Genomic DNA, 20,901 nt, shown 5'->3' with positions numbered 1-20,901 from the left:
CCATTTATAATTTACCCAAAGTTCATTATGCAAATAAAACTAATGAAAACTTTGAGAGCGCATCTTAATTTGTTTTTCTCTCAGCTACTGTATCACATGCAGAAAATAACTACAGACAATGAGGAAATAATGCCTTAGCATCCTTCATGAGATTCAAAACTAGAAAGTCAGAGCTCTCGGCCAGGCGTAGTGGCTCACGCCTGTAATCCCAGCACTTTGGGAGGCCAAGGCAGGCGGATCACAAGGTCAGGAGATTGAGACCAGCGTGACCAACATGGTGAAACCCCGTCTCTACTAAAAATACAAAAACATTAGCTGGGCGTGGTGGCTATAGTCCCAGCTACTCTGGAGGCTGAGACAGGATAATTGCTTGAACCCAGGAGGTGGAGGTTGCAGTGAGCCAAGATAGCACCACTGCACTACAGCCTGGGCAACAGAGCAAGACTCCATCTCAGAAAAAAAAAAAGAAAGTCAGAGCTCTCAAGTTATATCATGGCAAATAATAAAAAGTCACCTTACCTTGAATCCACTCCTGTTTCTTCTTCTTATCTGAAGCACTGATTTCAAAAGTCTTATCAAAACATTTTACGAGAAAAAGGCATTTCTTTCCATCTTTGTCAGGCAAGGACTAAAACAGAAAGCAAAATTAGTTCTTCAAAATTTTAAGTATTTAAATGAAATTCAATTTGAATTATTTATAAAAATGAGCTGAAACTTAATGTCAATAAAAATACCTATAAATGCATATTACTGATTTACTAATGCTGTTCCCTAAGCACATTACTTATGGTAAAAATGACCCCAGTTGGTATACTACATCTAGACTGGTAAAACTATAAACACCTGATAGGTTGCCATGCATTGGGATTTCCTGAGTATAGCAGCTCTTATCCTGAGCACCTCCCTTGCAGGAATCTTGGAAGGTACATCTGTGATGATGTTACAAGAGGTATTAACTCCTATGGGATATGAAGCACCTAAGCCAGGGTGATTCCTACATCAGCTTAATGTGGCTTTCTCTCCTTGCACTTGGAATGTTGTGGCTGGCAACCCGTGGTTTCTGTCCTATATGTTTATGAGTAAACTGGCCTTTGGTAACCTTGTAGATCTCCATGTTTAGTTAAATCTAAGCAGACTCCTTCATGGGCATCACACATCTCCAGACATTATTATTCACTAAAATACATTATAGTTTATGTGTGAGATTTCAGGTATTTAAATGTTCTTCAACACATACAGACACGGGGACAGTTCATATAAAAATTAAAAACTCAAAAATTTATGTTCTTGAGAATTTCACTTCTTTAAAGAATTAGTACCTATGAATAAAGTGTCCTGAAAGTCACCCAAAGTATACAAAGACAATGCTTACATCTTCTTTTATTTCTTGCACTCAAAATGTCCCAGATTTTCTGGCATATTCTTGATTCCAAATATTGTCTTACTGAACTTTTTTTTACTTTATTATCTCTTTTATGACTCCATTTTATTCAATAAATGATTCCTTAAATGTTCCAATAAATGATTTAATCCTTATACTTTATTCACGAGTAGAAGGTTGAAAAATTCACATTAGAAAAAAATTTTGTCAGCTATCTTTATTTTTGGTTCAGAAACCATGGCAACTGTATGCCTATATTATTTTGGAAATGTAAATTTGGGGATTATTTTAAGGTTCTAGAGTCTAGGTGGAAGAAGGTGAGAAGCTACTTCAGCATCGGGGGCAGCACGGGGTAATCATGCAAAGAAGTAAGAGTAGACTCACCTCTACACAGCAATTTTCATCCAAGAGAATGTCTCCTTTCTTATCCTTCAGATCCTCACTCACATAGTAAGAAATTATGTTGGGTTTTAGTACAAACCATCGTTCAGTCCAGTTTTTCCGTCTGTGGCCCTTTTTCATCATGTAACCCTGTGAAAGATTAAATGTGACATAAATTATTGTCTCTTTATTTGTAAGAGCTGACATCTCTTCCTTGATATACTTGCCTACTCCATTATTTGATATATGATCCTGAAAACATGAACACCAATTGTTCTTGGACCCTCTGAGAATCTATGGAGGGGCATTACACCTAGTCATGCAAGCATAACCAGACAAAAATTTGCATATAATTTCAGACACTTCAGAGACAACCCCTCCCCAAAGTGATATGCAGACAATAGAATCCCCTTGATATTAAGTAGCATTTGAGATTTCTAAAAAAATCATTATCTTTTAGAGATACCTATTGAAATATTTATAAACAAAATAAAATACCTGAGATTTGCTTCAAAATAATACAGGAGAAGTAAAAGTAGGTGGGGTAGGATTAGCCACATGGTGGTGGTTACTGGAGCTGGTTGATGCATATGTGGGAGTTCATTATACTGGTCTATTCCACTTAAAAAGAAAGAATGAACCCCTAACAACGATTCTCTGTAAATTAAAACCTCAATCAGGCCTGATGCAGTGGCTCATGCCTGTAATCCCAGAACTTTGGGAGGCCAAGGCAGGAGGATCGCTTGAGGCCAGGAGTTCAAGATCAGCGTGGGCAACATAGTGAGACTTCATTTCTACAAAAAAAAAATTTTTTTTTAGGAGTCTTGCTCTGTCACCCAGGCTGGAGTGCAGTGGGTGCAATCTCGGCTCACTGCAACCTCTCTGCCTCCCAGGTTCAAATGATTCTCCTGCCTCAGCCTCCTGAGTAGCTGGGACTACAAGCGCATGCCACCACGCCCGGCTAATTTTTGAATTTTTAATAGAGATGGCGTTTCAACATGTTGGCCAGGATGGTCTCAAGCTCCTGACCTCGTGATCCGCCCACCTCAGCCTCCCAAAGTGCTGGGATTATAGGCGTGAGCCACTGCGTCCAGCCAAAATTTTTAAATAAAATAAGTAAAACCTCAATCAATGAAAATGCTAAATGACTGAGGTAAGTAAAACCTCAATCAATGAAAATGCTAAAGCTTGGCCACATATATCTTCTAAACCAAATATTCAAGGACTTCCACCTCTGGTACCAACCTACCTTTCTGCCTGACCTCTCGGTATTCTGAAGGAGGAACTCTGCCCCAGACCAACAGGAAAATACTGCACCAGGAGTTCAAATACTGGCTTCTAAATGTGGCTTCTAAGCTCACACTCACTAATTCTGTATTTCCTTCCCACAGACTGGCCTCAAAGGTGTGTGACTCAAATGTTTACTTAAGCAAAATTATACATTATTATAGGCCAAAGCCCTTCAGGCTTGTTTAAGAATAGCTGCTATTTTTAGTATTAAATCTACAGGTGCTGATAGCGCATGACAGAATATACATATCATTAAATATATATGATATTGATTGTAAGTTTCAGTTGGTTATTATATTAAGTTCTAATCATATTACATATTCAGTTTCCTAATCTTTGGACATTTAAGCAAAAGCTATCTCATACTGCAATTCTACTACAGTCATATCCTGCCATCCTAAGAGGCTGAGAATTCCACTTCAGATGGAGACCACGTCTCATACCTCTTTGTAGCACCAAAAACCTATACAAATTCAGCCTCAACATTTATGATGTGCTCCATTAGGAAAAAAAAGAACAAAGACAACACTATTACCTATGGAAGAAAGAAAGGATCAAAGTAAGGAAATCCCAAAACAGTTATTATTCAATATAATAATGTAAGAAGTTTCAAAGAATCACCAAAAAAATATAAATTGTACTTAACAAGCATCGAGCTTCATCTGCTATGCTGGGTGCTGAGAAAAAGAGGACAGTCTAAATAAGACAAAAGCAACTTTGCTACATAAAGGTATTTTTGTTTCCACAAGTAGAGGTATTTTTCTGATTTTATAAAAATAATATAAAATCATATAGAAAGTCCAATAATACAGAAAGGAATAAAGAAGAAAAAAATTCACCAAAATCCCACAATCTAGAGGTGATCACTGTAAACATTTTGGCAAGCACCTTCCTGACAGCTCTACACACATGCATAACATTACCTGAAGGGGATTACAAGATATCTCCTGTTCAGCAATGTGGTTTTTTTTCACTCAACGTTATGCCATGGAGATCTTTCTGGATCAGTGGTTATGAATGTGCACATGACAGGAAGATACTTTAAAAATATTTTGGAAATGGCCTGTGCGCGGCGGTTCATGCCTGTAACGCCAACACTTTGGGAGGCCAAGGCTGGTGGATCACAAGGTCAAAAGATCGAGACCGTCCTGGCCAACATGGTGAAATCCCATCTCTACTAAAAATAAAAAAGCTAGCTGGACGTGGTGGCGCACGCCTGTAGACCCAGCTACTCAGAAGGCTGAGGCGGGAGAATTGTTTGAACCCGGGAGGCGGAGGTTGCAGTGAGCCAAGATCATGCCACTGCACCCCAGGCTGGTGACAGCGTGAAATTCCGTCTTGGGGAAAAAAAAAAAATATATATATATATATATATATTTTGTATTTTTAATACAGACGGGGTTTCAACATGCTGGCCAGGATGGTCTTGAGCTCCTGACCTCGTGATCCACCTGCCTCAGCCTCCCAAACTGCTGGGATTACAGGCATGAGCCACCACGTCCAGCCAATATATATATATATATTTTTTAACTGTATTCTTAACTGTACTTTAAAATTGCACAAATAATTTTTTTAAATGAAAGCCTAATACAAGACTGGAAAAATAAGAAATTTTATTCCTATTCAAAATCAGGCCAGGCCCAGGGGGTCACACCTGTAATCCCAGCACTTTGGGAGGCCGAGGTGGGTAGATCACTTGAGGTCAGGCATTTGAGACCAGCCTGGCCAACATGGTAAAACCCCATCTCTACTAAATATACAAAAATTAGCTGGGCATGGGGGTGCATGCCTTCAAGGCATAAGAATCCCTTGAACCCAGGAGATGGAGGTTGCAGTAAGCCAAGATCATGTCACTGCACTCCAGACTGGGCGACAGAGCAAGACTGTCTCAAAAAAACAAAAAACAAAAAAACGAAATCAGTGTAAGAAAATAAGTGACTTATACTCATCTTTGTGACAAAAATATTAATTTTAAAATGTCAAATTCTAAAGATGAGAAAAAAAACAGTAACAGAATTCTTACCTGCTTTAACACATCTAATATAAGTTCATTAAAGACTTCATTAATTGCCATAGACACAGTCTGCCGGTCCATGCCTTTGCTAAACTGTCCATTTCCAATAAGCTCAATAAGTTCCCATGCAGAAAGGCCATTTTTACTGTCATCAAAGTTGATTTTATAATGTTCAAATTGTTCTTGCTGCCAACCTCCTCCCATAGCTTCTGTAAGCTTCTTAAGCAGGTATTCAATCTATATAAAGAATGTGAAACAATTATTTCCTAGTTAAAAAAAACTTTAACATAGTTATGTATTTATGTTATAAACACTGATAAGTTCAACTTAGGAAATACTCTTTACAGTTCCAAAAATGCCTATCTTTAGAGTCTCCTAAAATACAGGGAGAGAAGTATAAATAAAATGTCACTGGTCTGTATTAGTGCAGAATAAGTAAAGGAATCAAAAACTGATAACCCTCTAATAGTGTAGTATATTTGTCTGCAGAACTAAAACAAACTGCACATATATGACAGTATACAAACTAATTAATGTGATCTGATTACTCTCTGTTAAATATTTCAATATATCAGAACATTAGTCTTACTGAACAAACAAGCACTAAATTAAACATCTCAAAGTAATATGTACAAGTTATTGATCAATTTACAAACTTTCCACATAAGCCAATTATTCAAAATTCATGCTGCTTCCTCCCACTGGAACACTACAATGTTGTAAATAATGTGGAATACCTAGCATGAGCAGGAAAAGCTTACTAAATCCTAAAACATCATACTTTGTGTAGAAAATACTGCTATTGAAATAATAGCAGTTAGGCCAGGAGCAGTGGCTCATGCCTATAATCCCAACACTTTGGGAGGCCAAGGCAGGAGGATCACTTGAGGCATGGAGTTCAAGACCAGCCTGGCCAACATGGCGAAACCCTGTCTCTACTAAAAATACAAAAAAGTTAGCCAGGCATGTGGCGCACACCTGTAAGCCCAGCTACACAGGTGGCTGAGGCATGAGAATCGTTTGAACATTGAAGGCAGAGGTTGCAGTGAGCGGCAATCGTGCCACTGCACTCCAGTCTGGGCAACTGAGCAAGACTCTTGTTTAAAAAAAAAAAAAACTAAAGAAAGAAAGAAATAACAGCAGTTAAACAAAACAATAAGGCAGTAAAACTGAATGAGAATTGATACCTCTTATTTTCTGGAAAGCCCAAATATCCTATACAGTGCTCTCAAACTCAACATATGTCCAAAAATGAACGAATCCTCTCTACTTTCCAAATGGCTTCCCCGCTGTATTATTGATTTCCATTAGGAATAACACCATTCACACATCCATGTCAGGATTCTTGCTCCCCACCCCCCACATCAAACCAAGGATATAATCCTGCTGTTTTATTTCCCTAAATGAGCTCCCTAATAAGTTTGAAAACTGTGGGTTATGGCCCACTATGAAGTCCACTTAGTGGGTAGCAACCAGCATTTTTTTTTAATGGAATGAAAAACATGTGAGTTCATCCACAATAAAGAAATAGCGTTTTGTAATAAGTTTTGCTTTGAGTGTGTGTGTGCTGGGTCATGATATAAAATGTTTATCTTCCTATGGGTTGCAGTGAAAATAAAATTTAAAACTTTGTCCCAGGCAGCTCTGAACTCTGTCACTCCTATTTGATCTGCTTTTGGTCGGGCCTCCTGGTTGGTATCCGTACCTCCAGGTCGCCACCTTTTATACATATTCTACCAGAGGGATTTTTCTAAAACAAAAGCCAGAGCCTGACACTCCCCTCTTTAAGCCCTGCCCTGGCTCCCTGTCACCTCAAAGACAGAGGCCAAGCTCCTCTGCATCCCTTGGTGATCATCCCCCAGCCTACTTTCTCAAACATGTCCCACCTCAGACTTTACACTCCACCAATACCACCAATACCATAGATCAGGGGATGCAAACTTTTACTGTAAAGGGTTGAACAGTAAATATTTAAGCTTTGTGCCTCCCTATCACGTGTTCTTCCTTGATTTTGTTTTTTTACAACCCTTTAGAAATATAAAAACTATTCCTTTGCACATGTGTCATGCAAATATAGGCTGTGGGCTGGATTTAGCCAGCAAGCTGTAGATTGCCACCACTTGCCATAGATTGTAAGTAGTTTACCCTCTTACCATACTTTCCTTATGCTGTATGTCATTTCCCACTCTGTCTTCTCTGTCTAGAATACCTTTTCCCACCTCTCGACCCAGTTAATTGGTATTTATTCAAGTCCTACATCCTCTAGAATATTCCTACTCAAAACGAAGCATGCGGACCAGCGACGTCGGCACCACCTGGAAGCTTGTTAGAAACGAAGACTGTCAGACCAACCAAAGGACCAAAAATCAGAATCTGTATTTTAATAAAAACCCCTAGTACTTCCATTTGCACACTAAAGTTTCGAGAAGCACTGCCGCTTTAGCAAACCTGCTCTGACCAACCCTAACCCAGGTCACGTGTTCCTTTTCTAGGTCACTGCACTTAACGTATTTTCACTCATTTGCTTTTCTACCATTTTCTGCATTCCTTGTAGGAGGAACCATGTCCCACTCATCTTTAATCCCCAAAGCTCAGCGTGGTACCTCAGAGCTCAACTGACGTTTGCTAAACTGAAATTAACTGAGCTAAGCCTTAATTTTCTCATCTATGAAATGGGCATAATAATACTTACAGAAATGCTGTGGGGTGAAATGAGACAAATACGGAGCAATCTGCACAATGCCCATCACATAGTAGGTACTCCACTAACGTTGCTTCCCTTCTGCACTGAGTGAAATACTATTCAACCATTCAAAATTACATTTAAAGAAAGCATTTATGAAACAAAAGAAAGTGAAGAATACAAAACTAAATTTACCTATTATTTCTACTGCACGAAGATTATGTAATTATTTTGACAACTATTTGTCAGAAATAGGTTTAATTTGTTACAATAGGATCATGAGTTAATTTTTTTCCTTTTTCTTCTTTTCATTTCCAATAATTTGGTTATAATGTTTTTTGTAAAATAACATATATTAACAGAAAAATAGACATGCATGTTTGCAATGGCATATATATTCACAAAATATCACAAGTTCAAAAAATATCAAGAGAAGCCAGGTGTGGTGGCTCAAGCCTGTAATCCCTTTGGGAAGCTGAGACAGGAGGATCACTTCGGGCCAGGAATTCAAGATCAGCCTAGGCAACATGGCAAGATCTCATCTTTACAGAAAAATTAAAAAGTTAGCCAGGTGTGGTGGTACATGCCTGTAGTCCCAGCTACTCAGGAGGCTAAACAGGGAAGACTGCTTGAGCCAAGGAGTTTGAGGTTACAGTGAGCTATGATCACAACACTGCACTTGAGCTTGGGCAACAGAACAAGGCCCTATCTCATTTAAAAAAAAAAAAGAAAGAAAGAAAGAAAAAATATATTAAAAGATCTATTGATTTAATTTGATGAGATGCTGTAAGCTCTTTTAGGACAAAGATTTATCTTATACCCTAAAAACAGCACATGGTAAGTGTTTACCAAAATTTACTTGTTGGAGAAAAACACGCTTAGATCTTTTCTTTCTCTTGTTGGAGATATGTCATCTACTGTTAAACTTATCAGATATTATCAGGTATTTCCTTGGCTCTTTAAAGAGAAGTAACAGGGATAGGCAGAGGAAGAGAAAAAAAGAAAATGTTAAGAAAAAGAGGGAAAAGGGAAGAGGGAAGGAGAAAATGGGACAGAAAAGAGAAAGGTATAAAAAGATTAAGAGATTGAAGGCCAGGCATGGTGGCTCACGCCTGTCATCCCAGCAATTTGGGAGGCCGAGGCGGGCAGATCACCTGAAGCCAGGAGTTCCAGACCAGCCTGGCCAACATGGCAAAACTCCATCTCTACTAAAAATACAAAAATTAGCTGGGTGTGGTAGCGCGCACCTGTAATCCTAGCTACTCGGGAGGCTGAGGTAGGAGAACCGTTTGAACCCAGGAGGCAGAGATTGCAGTGAGCCAAGATCGCGCCACTGTGCTCCAGCCTGGGAGACAGAGCTAGACTCCATCTTTAAAAAAATAAAAAATAAGAAGAGATTGAAGACATAAAAGCAAGAAAAAGAGAGTCGAAAAGGACATTAAGATAAGCAATTGCTCAAGGTAAAATAAGCAGTAGCATTAACAGGTACAGAAATTCAATCTCCCTAAGGCAGCAAAAAGAAGGGCCCAGGCTGGCAGATTACAACTTGGGGTACAGGGAGTACAGGAACAAGTCGAAGTTTTAGTAGCAAGGCAAAGGAAGCACATGTGTATAGCCACATGTGTGTGCAGTATGACTACATGTGGGTGAGACAAGATGGTAGAGCCGATTGACCATGTCCTGGCACCACAAGTCAAGAATCAGCCTTAGCTCTTCCCCCTACCTCTTACTGAACCCACGCCATTCACACTCCAAGCTTCAGTTTCTTCAAAATCAGATGACTTTTTATGTTTGTAACTCAGAAAGCGCCTATTAGTAGCAAACTCAGCTCTAGAAGTAGCTTACCAGGTTCATCCTGAACCTTTCCGAAGGTGCCCTCCCAAGCCTTATGAAGTTGTCATTAGCACCCAGCTTCGATCTGCTCAGCATTCCCAGTGACTGTGCCAGACAACTAATCTAGATTCATTTCCTGCTGACTTTCAACACAATCATATACTTATCATAACCAAATAACTTAAGGGCCTTTTGATTCATTATATTGGGCCAAGGAGAGACAAACATTACCATTCTCCACTATTCAATTATACTAAATAATAAATCACGTGTTGCCGTTTTAGTCTCTAGTGGCCTGCATCAATTCTAAGAGCTCATTCAGTTTCAGGAAGCAGCTTACTTCCTCCTTCCAAACAAGTTTCACCAAAAATAACAAAGAAAAAACTTTCAAGATGCATGTGATTTTCGAGGCCTTCAGTTCCAAAATTTATTTTATTAAAATGCTTTCTCTATCATCATTAATAAGGGGCATTTTATTGGCTTAATAGGTTTTATTTATTTAGGGTCTCTTAAAACTATTTCAGGTTCAATTTTTAACTGCATCAAGGCAATTCTCCCAAATAGGTACACAAGAGACACATCCTGTTTTGTTCCTGATTCTGTGAGAAACAAATACTAAATAAGAACTGTACTTCACAGGCACATATTTCCAGGAATATATTCTAACAAAAATTATGGAACGAACTCAAATGGGGACACACTATTTCTTACATCTATGTGACAGAAACATCTTAACTTCACTATGTAAGTCACTTAAATATTTATTTAACATACTTGACACTACTTTCTGGGTAACAGAAAACTGAATCAAAAGCAAACATTAACTTTTTCTTTTTTTTTGAGATGGAGTCTCGCTTTGTTGCCCAGTGGCACGATCTCGGCTCACTGCAACCTCCACCTCCTGGGTTCAAGCGATTCTCCTGCCTCAACCTCCCAAATAGCTGGGATTACAGGCATGCACCACCACACCTGGCTAACTGCCATGGTTATATCTTTTTTTTTTGAGACAGGGTCTCATTCTGTCACCCAGGCTGGAGGCAGTGGAGTGTTCTTGACTCACAGCAGCCTTGACCTCCCAGGCTAAAGCGATCCTCCCACTTCAGCACCCCTGCCTGGCTAATTTTTTATATTTTTTGCAGTGATGGGGTTTCACCATGTTGCCCAGGCTGGTCTCGAATTCCTGAGCTCAAGTGATCAGCCTGCCTCAGCCTCCCAAAGTTCTGGGATTACAGGTGTGCACCACTGCACCCAGCTGACAATTATATCTTTTTTTTTTTTTTTTTGATTCAGTGTCTCGCTGTGTCCCCCACGCTGGAGTGCAGTGGCATGATCACAGCTCACTACAATGTCTGCCTCCTGGGTGATCCTCCCACCTCAGCCTCCCGAGTAGCTGAGACTTCAGGCATGTGCCACTGTGCCCAGCTAATTTTTGTATTTTTTGTAGAGACGAGGTTTCACCATGTTGCCCAGACTGGTCTCATGTTGCTCAAGCAATCCTCCCACCTCAGCCTCCCAAAGATTGCAGGCATGAACCACCGAGCCAGGCTGGTTATATTTTACATTGTATTAATTAAGGCTTAAAAAAAAAAATCTTTCTTAAAAAACACTCTAAACAAAATGCAAATGATCATTACGGTAAGTGGATTATTGGAAAGAAGTATTACTTCAAATTTATAAATCCTAAAAACTACTGATAAGATAACAAGTTAAACCCAGCTATATGTTCATGAAAAATTATGACATTATACTTCAAAATTTATTTTTTAAATATATCTGTTTTCACATTAAATTTTATTAAAATCTGTAAGTCTACAATCAGTCCAAATATAGTTTTTGAAGTGTTATTATTCAGAAAGGAAGCAAAAGCTAACAGAGAATGTATTTTTCATAATATAGCATGACCTTGAGTTTGCAGTGCTTGGTCAAAGGCCAGGTGATAGGCTAAGAGCTTCATAAATACAAATCCAGGTGATTAACCTCAGGAGGGTAGTTCAGCAGCTAGACAAAGCAATCTCACATAAATCTACTCCAATGATCCCTTCTTTCCCCACACAAGCACTCCTGGCCCCAGAGGAAAATCTGTAAAACTAACTCAAATTCTACTTCTAACCAGAAGAAATGATGAGAGAGTAAAAGCTGTCAAAGCACAGAGTGACTCCAAACAGTAACATGACAAGGTATGCTGCCTGGCTATTCTAACAAATCAAAGAAAGGCTGTTCCCTTCTCAAACGAGATTAACTTGATTTGAAAGAGAATCAAGACATTTCTGTTAGCCTGCAAAGGTGAAGATAAACATGCCAGGAGCCTTGGCTGGGCTCTGGCCTACAGAAACGCACATCAAGGCCCATGTGGGTCCCAATTCTTCGGGATGCCTGCAGCACAAATCTTTTGAGTTTCTTAGGCACAGTAGTCAGAAAACTGATGCTGACTGGCTCCCTTCACAGCCTGTGGCTCAACGGTGATTTAATGCCATTGACATGTCATCCACATTAAGCAAGTGCTGCCTAAGGCAATAAAAACACTCACTAATTTCTAATTCTGAAATCAGGACAAGGTCACTTTCAAGTCCACCAAATATTTTAGTGATGGAAAAAAACAAAACATCAAGGGTAAGAGACCCACCCCACATCCAGTTTTTCAAAGAAAACACAATTAATTGTGGAACACAGTATAACTACAAAATGTTTTAAAATACTGTAATTTTTTTTTTTTTTTTTGAGACAAGGTCTGGCTCTATCTCCCAGGCTACAATGCAGTGGCATGATGCCACTCTCTGCTCACCGCAAGCTCCACCTCCCAGGCTCAAACCACCCTTTCAGACTCAAGCCATCCTCCAACCTAAGCCTCCCAAGTGGCTGGGACAACAGGCGCACACCACCATGCCCAGCTAATTTTTATATTTTTTTGTAGACACAGGGTTTCACCATGTTGCCCAGGCTAGTCTTGAACTCATGAGCTCAAGCGATCTGCCCGCCTCAGCCTCCCAAAGTGCTGGGATTATAGGCTTGAGCCAGCACACTTAGCCTAAAATACTGTAAATTTTATTTGCACAATTCTTTTAAGCAGCAGCTAGGTTTTAAAACCACCACTGGGATATTCTTTTCTACAGACATTCCCTCCTATACACCTCTGTATTAAGCTAGACAATTTCCTTGGACAAAAATTTCATAGCATGTTTTATTTTTCATTTCCTTTTTAACATACATACACGATTACATCATTATTGTTATTAAGCACTAAGAAACTGTTCCCACCACTACAGTGAAACTGCCTTCTCCTTGATCACCAGCGAGCACCTAATTGTTAAATCCAAGGGCAACTTCTCACTTACCATTGTCTAATTTTTCCATAGCATCTAATGCCAGTAACTACTTTTGTGCTTCTTAAAACTTTGTGTTTCTTAGACATCTATGACTCAGCACTCTCCCAGTTCTCCTACCTCATAGCGTGTTCAATTCAGCTTCCTTTGCCAAATCGACTTCCTCTTTCTGCTACAGAAATGGTCCCAAGGTTCTGTCCTTGGCACTCATGTCTCCAACTACAGTCTTCCTCCCTGATCTAACCTACTCCTGTGGTTTCCCCACCTCTGTCTCCAGCCCTGGCCTCTCACAAGCTGTAGATAAACACTTCTAGTGCACAGCTCCACAAGGATGTTCCACCTAAAATCCCAAATGTACCAAACCCACCACCATGCAATATGTCCCAAATTTGTTCATCATCCTACCATTCATTCACACACACCCCTTTTAGTGAGCAGCTACCATGGGTCCAGGCACTTTAATAAATGTTTCACATACATCAACTTTTTCAATCCTCACAGAGTCCAATGAAGAAAGTAGTTATCCCCATTTTACAGATGGGGAACCCCAAACAGAGAGAGTAATTTGTCACAAAGCTAATAAGTGGTAGAGCTGGGTTTCAAACCACTCAGTCTGATTTCAGAGACTATGCTTTAAACAAATATACTATATTACTCCCCAGTTGCCCAGGCCTGAAACTTGTCTCGGCTTGCCCACAGCCAGGCACTATATGCTTGGTCCTGTGACCTCTAGGTTCTTCCCATCTGGCCTTCTTTTCCATTCTCGCTGTATTTTAGTCCTCAATGCCACTTAGCTTCTCTCAACTTCTCACCTCCCATGTCTCCATATTTCATCTATTCACCTATCACTCTCTTCCTCAAAAATCATCAGTGGCTCATCTTTCCACACTGCCTACAGGATAAAGTCAAAACTCTCCAGCTTCATCTACCGCCTATCTTCTTCACAGCCATCATGTTCCAGTAAGAAAGGACATGTATCATTCTTTTTTGACTGCCCAGCATTTAACCCTTTTCTTATGTCTGGGGAAATCCCTACCTGCCAATGTAGAAGCTGAAAATGCAAATGTATCCTTTCCAAGACTCCGTTGCAGCTAGTGCACAGTGCCTGACCTAGGCCATGCCAATTAGATACATCATACCCTGATGATAATTGGGAAGTGGGCACTATGGAGAATTCTCCCTCATAGGAAGAACAGTTCCAGGGAAAGTTGAGTTCTGGGGCAGTGCTATGGTTTGGCTGTGTCCCTACCCAAATCTCACCTTGAATTCCCAGGTGTTGTGAGAGGGACCTGGTGGGAGGTAACTGAATCATGGGGGCAGGTCTTTCCCGTGCTGTTCTCGTAATAGCGAGTAAGTCTCATGAGATCTGATGGTTTTATAAAGGAGAGGTTCCCTGCACAAGCTCTCTTCTCTTGTCTGCCACCATGTGAGACATGCTTTCACCTTCTGCCATGATTGTGAGCCCTCCCCAGCCATGTGGAACTGTAAGTTCATTAAACCTCTTTCTTATATAAATTGCCCAGTCTTGGGTATGTCTTTATCAGCAGCATGAAAATGGACTAATACAGGCAGCAATCAGTGTCCAGGACCAGATGTGTTCCATGGTATAAGTGCAACACCCATCCTCTGGTGGCAGCAGCATTTTCCTTGTTGTTCCTCATGGAAGTGGCCAGTACAGTAAATAGGACAGACCAAATTGCATAGCCTCCACACCTGTTTTTTAAGCCATCATGATGATTCTGTAAGCTATCCAGCATACTTTTAAAAAATTCCCTTTTAGGCCCTGCACAGTAGCTCATGCCTGTAATCCTAGCACTGTGGGAGGCTGAGGTAAAGGGATCACTTGAGGCCAGGAGTTTGATACCAGGCTGGACAACATGGCAAGACCCCATCACTGCAAAAAAAAATTTTTTTTAATTAGCTGAGTGTGGTGATGTACACCTGTAGTCCCAGCTACTCAGTAGGCTGAGACAGGAGGATCCCCTGAGCCCAGGAGGTTGAGGCTGCAGTGAGCCATGATTGCACCACTGCACTCCAGCCAGGACAACAGAGTAAGACCCCATTTCTTAAAAAAAAAAAAAAAAAAAAAAGGCAGGTGTGGTGGCAGGCACCTGTAATCACAGCTACTCGGCGGGGTGGAGAATCATTTGAACCTGGGAGGTGGAGGTTGCAGTAAGCCAAGATTGCGCCATTGCACTCCAGCCTGGGCAATAAGAGCGAAACTCTGTCTCAAAAAAAAAAAAAAAAAAAAATTCCCCTTTTGGCTTGAATCAGCCAGTGTGGCTGTTTCTAAGTAAGCATCCTGACTGGCAACTCTGTCAAGCTGGATACCTCCCTCACTCCTTTTAGAACATGCCCTTTGCTTTCCTGACTCATAAAACACTGCCTACTGTTGCTTCCATCCAGAATTCTCCTCTGCCTTCACTATTGGTCAAAATCCTTCTCACCCTTTAATGCCTTGGTATGGCCTTTCTGAAGGGCAACTTTGCCTTGTTCATCTAATACCCTGAAAGTGTGCATTTCTTAGGACTCAGAATTCCACTGCTGGAAGTTTATTCAAAGAAAATAATCAGACTAGTATGCAAAAATGCATGTAATAAGAGTAGTCTTAAGAGTTACTGAGTGCATACTATGTGCCAGGCATTAAACTAAACCCTTTAAATGCAGAATTTCACAACCCTTAGAGTAAACATTGTAACTGGCTTTATTTCACAGATGAGAAAATGAAGACTTGCAGGTTAAATAATTTGTCCAAGGTTAAGGGATTATAGATGACTTTTTTTAAAGTGTGGGGACTACAGCTGATTTTAATTGTGTATATTAATCTTTTCTGAATTTTCTACTGTAATAACCATGTATTAACATGTGTCACTTTTTAGGACAGTTAGATAGCACAGAAGCCTTACTCCTATTATTTTTTTCCTTAGGAAGTTTAGGGAAAATAACAAAACAAGCATTCTGTTTCTTTTACTTTGAAAGGTATGGCAAGTCATCACCCTGGACTTTGAAACAAGAATAGTATTTACTCACACAAAACAGCCCTGAAAACAACATTCTGGATCTTACGTGTTTCCCATGTATACCAGCACTCAGCCAGTTACGTTTTGTCAATATGCAAGTAGTATGACAATTATGTTGTGACTTGTACAGAATACTCTTTGGACATGAGGATAGATTCACTTATCATCATAGCCATTTAGAGAAGAAGAGACCCACTTTCCCTGTAAATCTCCAGGGGTATTACATGCCCCAAATTACTATATTTGGGGCTTTTCTATACTCAGGCTGCTTTGCCTCTGATCCAAAAACACTAGCCAAGGATCTCCTTCCATATCTATGCTGAATTAACAGAAAAAATACCAAGCCAGGTCTACTAAATGCTAAAATGACCAAGTAAAAACTCCCCAAGCCACACCTTACCTCTTCTGACACAATAATTAATGGATACTTGTCCTCAGATAAAAAGTTGAAAATAACCCATATTTTAAATGCATCTTCTTCTGTAATGAGCAGGGGATTCTTTGTGAGGTTTTTTTTGACACAGAGGGTCCAACACATCCTATTGAATTCAATCTTGTCAAAGTTGTCTTGGACCTAAAAAAGAATAAGGAAAAACTCCAACAAATCAGTCCGATATAAGCAGTATCTAAGGCAAGTAAAATAGAAAGACAAAGCCTCCTTTGGCTCCCATTTTAATCAATCCAATTAACCAACAGCCATATCCTACATATTTGCTTTAGGTATTACACTTTCAGTGGCTCAATTAAGATGTTACATTTAGCATGACACTGAACCAACATCTGTCCATATCACTCCCTTGGCACATAAAATGCTGACCTCTCAAATAGTTACCGTTTCATGTGTACACACTATCTTCCTATTAATAAACAGACTACCAATCCTAGCACTGACCTCTCAAATAGTTACTGTTTCATGTGCATACACTATCTTCCTATTAATAAACAGGCTACCAATCCTAGCACATAGAAGAAACTGAGAATGTCAATTACTCAGTATGAGCCAAGTACAGGTACATTATCCTTACATACACGGTCAAAGAAGAGGCTGGGCATGGTGGCTCATGCCTGTAATCCCAGCACTCTGGGAGGCTGAGGCAGGCGGATCACCTGAGGTCAGGAGTTTGAGACCAACCTGACAAACATGGAGAAACCCCATCTCTAGTAAAAATACAAAAATTAGCCGGGCGTGGTGGCACATGCCTGAACCCGGGAGACGGAGGTTGCAGTGAGCTGAGATCACGCCATTGCACTCCAGCCTGGGCAACAAGAGCGAAACTCCATCTCAAAAAAAAAAAAAAAAAAAAAGGAAGAAGATACCTTCTTTTGGGAAAAACTATTTAACTGAAATTCTAAAACAACAATCCTGCCATTCATTCATTTGTTCATGTATCCAGTGTTTCCTCAGCATCTACTACGAGCCAAGTACTGAGATTACATAGGCATGAGCCACTGTGCCTGGCCTATTTTTTATTTTTATTTTTTAACATTGTTTATATTAATTTAAAAAATAAATAGAGATGAGGTCTTGCTACATTGCCCAGGCTGGTCTCAAACTCCTAGCCTTAAGCAGTTCTCTTGCATCAGCCTCCCACAGTGCTGGGAGGCACTTTTGTATCCTATAAACTAAGGATATAAAGATGAAGAACTAGGTCTGTGCTCTTAAAATGTTCACAGTTTATTAGGGAAAACAGATATGCAAATAAATTTTAATATAACTGTATAATTTAACAGTGTATAATTCAATAGAATTGTTCACTCATTTGACAAATAAAATTTAGATCATAATTATTATTTGCCAAAGACAGTACAAAGATACTCAACATAATACTGGCCTATGTTCCCAAGGAATGTAAAGACAATTACAGCAGAGTGTGACAAGTACTGTAATAGAGATAAGCAGAGGATTTTGTGGGAGCACTGAGGAGCTAACACAATCTTGACATCTGGGGAAAGATTCGCAGAAAGAGTGACAGGACAACAGAGCTGAGTTCTCAAGCAGCATCAAGAGTCAAACAGATCAAGAATGGGATAAATGGTATTCCAGGTAGAAGAGAATGTGAGAAAGCCCCGAAGTGGAGGCAAGCATGGTTAGTTTGGAAGAACTGTGAGTATTTAATGTGAATGGGGCACCTGGTGCTGGAGGGTGGTATAACTAAGGCTCTTCGTGTAAGTGCAAGTAACAGGAACCACCTTGGGTTCCTTTAAAAACAAAAGGAATTTATTGGAAAAACAATGGGTAACCTCACAGATCTAACGCAAAGGCTAGAAAAATCTAGGCTCTGAAATTAGGCTGGTATCAAGGTAGAGTAGGCAGCCAGAACTGCGGCTGAACCACTCACGGGAACAGTCTGGTGGAGACACCACTGCCTGTATAACATGAGCGCACCCTCACTATTACCACTGCTACCACTTGCCCCTGTCCATGATCTTCTGCGTCACTCACTGCAGATTCAAAGTTCTATTGGCTGAGCCTGGGTCACATTCCTGTGCTCTAGCTGCCAAGGAACAGGGAAAAATGAGTACCTGAACTTTCCAGATTTTGAGGTGTGAGACAGGTCCTGTTCCCCACCAAGACTCTGTAGAATTTCCCAAATGTAAGAAAAAAGTTCAGATGCTAGACAGACAGACAGACAGACAGACACACACACACACACACACACACACACACACACACACACACACATAAAAGGCAAATTTCCACTACATGGGACACAGTGAAAGACAAGCCAGTGAGGTAGGTGAAGACTGATCATTAGGAGATTTATCATTCATGTTAAGGAGTTAGGACTTTATCTGGACTGAAAGAGTTGAAGGTAGTAACAGATACACTCTTCATTTTAAAAGCCACATTCTGCACCAGTGCAGTGCCTCACTCCTGTAGTCCCAGCACTATGGGCGGCTGATGCAAGAGAACTGCTTAAGGCTAGGAGTTTCAGACCAGCCTGGGCAATATAGCTAGACCTCATTTCTATTTATTTTTTAAATTAATATAAAAAAAGTTAAAAAAAAAGTAAAAAATACATAAATAAATATGTATAACAATACAAAAATAAATAAATAAATAAAATAAAAATAAAAATAAAAAATAGGCCAGGCACAGCGGCTCATGCCTATGTAATCTCAGCACTTTGGGAGGCCAAAGCATAAAGATTCCTTGAGCCCAGGAGTTTGAGACCAGCCTGGGCAACAGAGACAGACCCGGTCTCTACAAATAATAATTTTAAAAATTAGCTGAGCACAACAGTGCATGCCTGTGGTCCCAGCTACTCAGGAAGGTCAGGCAGAAGGATTGCTTGTACCCAGGAGGTCAAGGCTGCAGTGAGCCATGATCATGCCACTGCACTCCAGCCTTGGAGACAGGGCAAGACACTTAATCAAAAAAAAAAAAATTTTTTTTTGAAAATTTAAAAAAAAAAAGCCATATCCTGGAATAACATGGAAGATGTACTGGAGGAGGCAGGCAAGGGCAGCAGAATAACATCAGCGAAGCATTTCTTTTTAGAAAGATATTAACAAAGCATTTTTTTACTATATGAAAAAGGTCACCAGCTGTCTGCAGGCAGAAGTTTCACCTGATCTCTAACTTTAATTTGTAGTTGGCAAACCAGTCCTCCAGGAGTAGAAAGAGCTCCTTTGTGTTCTGCCTTTAGCACCTTGCCTCAGTCTAACACCATTTCCCACGGCCCCATCAAATACAAGTGATCCCATGGAGGGAAAGCAGCAGCAGCAGCAGAAGCAGCAATTGCTGCTGCTTTTCTTTTTTGCCTTATCACTATTATCTTGAAGACTTACTATATGCTAGGCATTTTATATGTTATTTCTCACTTAAATTTTGTATTAGTCCTATAAGGTTAATTATTGCCCCTATTTTACAGATCAGAAAATACAGGTTCCAAAAAACTGAGCACCCTTGAACAACATAGGTTTGAACTTCGAGGGTCCACTTAAATGTGGACTGGATTTTCTTCTGCCTTTGCCACCACTGAGACAGCAAGACCAACAACTTCCGCCTGTTCCTCAGCCTACTCAACAAGAAGACAATGAGGATAAAGACCTTTACAATGATCCACTTCCACTGAATGAATAGTAAATACATTTTCTCTTCCTTATGATCTTCTTAATAACATTTTCTTTTCTCTAGATTACTTTATCATAAGAATAACTGCATATAATGCATTTTACATTAAAATATGTGCTAATCAATTGTTTATATTATTGGTAAGCCTTCCAGTCAACAGTAGGCTATTAGGAGTTAAGTTTTGGGGGAGTCAAAAGCTATCCTTGGAAGCCAGGCACAGTGGCTCATGCCTGTAATTCCAGCACTTTAGGAGGCCAAGGCGGGTGGATCGCTTGAGTTCAGGAGTTTGAGATCAGCCTGAGCAACATGGTGAAACCCTGTCTCTACCAAAAATACAAAAAATTAGCTAGGCATGGTGGCATGCATCTGTGGTCCTAGCCGCCCGGGAGGCTGAAGTTGGGGGGAGATCGCACCACCACATGCCAGCCTAGGTGACAAAGTGAGAGACTCTGTCTCAAAAAAAAAAAGTTATACTTGGATTTTCAACTATGTGGGTTCAAGTGTCAACTGTACATTTACAAAGTTCACATGGCTAGTAAATATCAAAACCAAAGTTTAAACTCAAGCTCAGCAAGGTGTGGTGGCTCACGCCTATAATTCCAATGCTTTGGGAGGCTGAGGTGGAAGGATTGCTTGAGACCAGGAGCTCGAGACCAATATGGGCAATATAGTGACATCTTATTTCTACCAAAAACATTTTTTTTAATTAGCCGAGCATGTTGGCATGTGCCTTTAGCCCCAACTACTCGGGAGACTGAGGCAGGAGGATCACTTGAGCCTGGGAGGTGGAGGCTGCAATGAAGGCAAGACTGTGCTGCTGCACTCCAGCCTGGGCGACAGAGTGAGACTCTGTCTGAGGGAAAAAAAAAATCCAGCCTGGGCAACATAGTGAGACCCCTGT

At 40.2% G+C, this 20,901-nt stretch overlaps 1 protein-coding gene across 1 annotated transcript in view; it reads right to left on the bottom strand.

Annotated features, from left to right (window-relative positions):
* The window catches only part of SWAP70 (switching B cell complex subunit SWAP70), an 87,685-nt gene that overhangs the window by 22,975 nt on the left and 43,809 nt on the right, over positions 1 to 20,901 (bottom strand). The window contains exons 3-6 of the mRNA XM_004050682.5: positions 16,323 to 16,496; positions 5,076 to 5,303; positions 1,766 to 1,912; positions 520 to 628 (exon numbers count right to left, since the gene is read on the bottom strand). Coding sequence (XP_004050730.1) covers positions 520 to 628; positions 1,766 to 1,912; positions 5,076 to 5,303; positions 16,323 to 16,496 — 658 coding nt within the window. The remainder of the gene's footprint in view (positions 1 to 519; positions 629 to 1,765; positions 1,913 to 5,075; positions 5,304 to 16,322; positions 16,497 to 20,901) is intronic.

This window comes from Gorilla gorilla, chromosome 9, assembly GCF_029281585.2.
Source record: "Gorilla gorilla gorilla isolate KB3781 chromosome 9, NHGRI_mGorGor1-v2.1_pri, whole genome shotgun sequence".
In the NCBI taxonomy this organism is placed as follows: Eukaryota; Metazoa; Chordata; class Mammalia; order Primates; family Hominidae; genus Gorilla; species Gorilla gorilla.
Note: the sequence above shows the minus strand (reverse complement) of the source record. Positions and strands in the feature narration are given on the sequence as shown.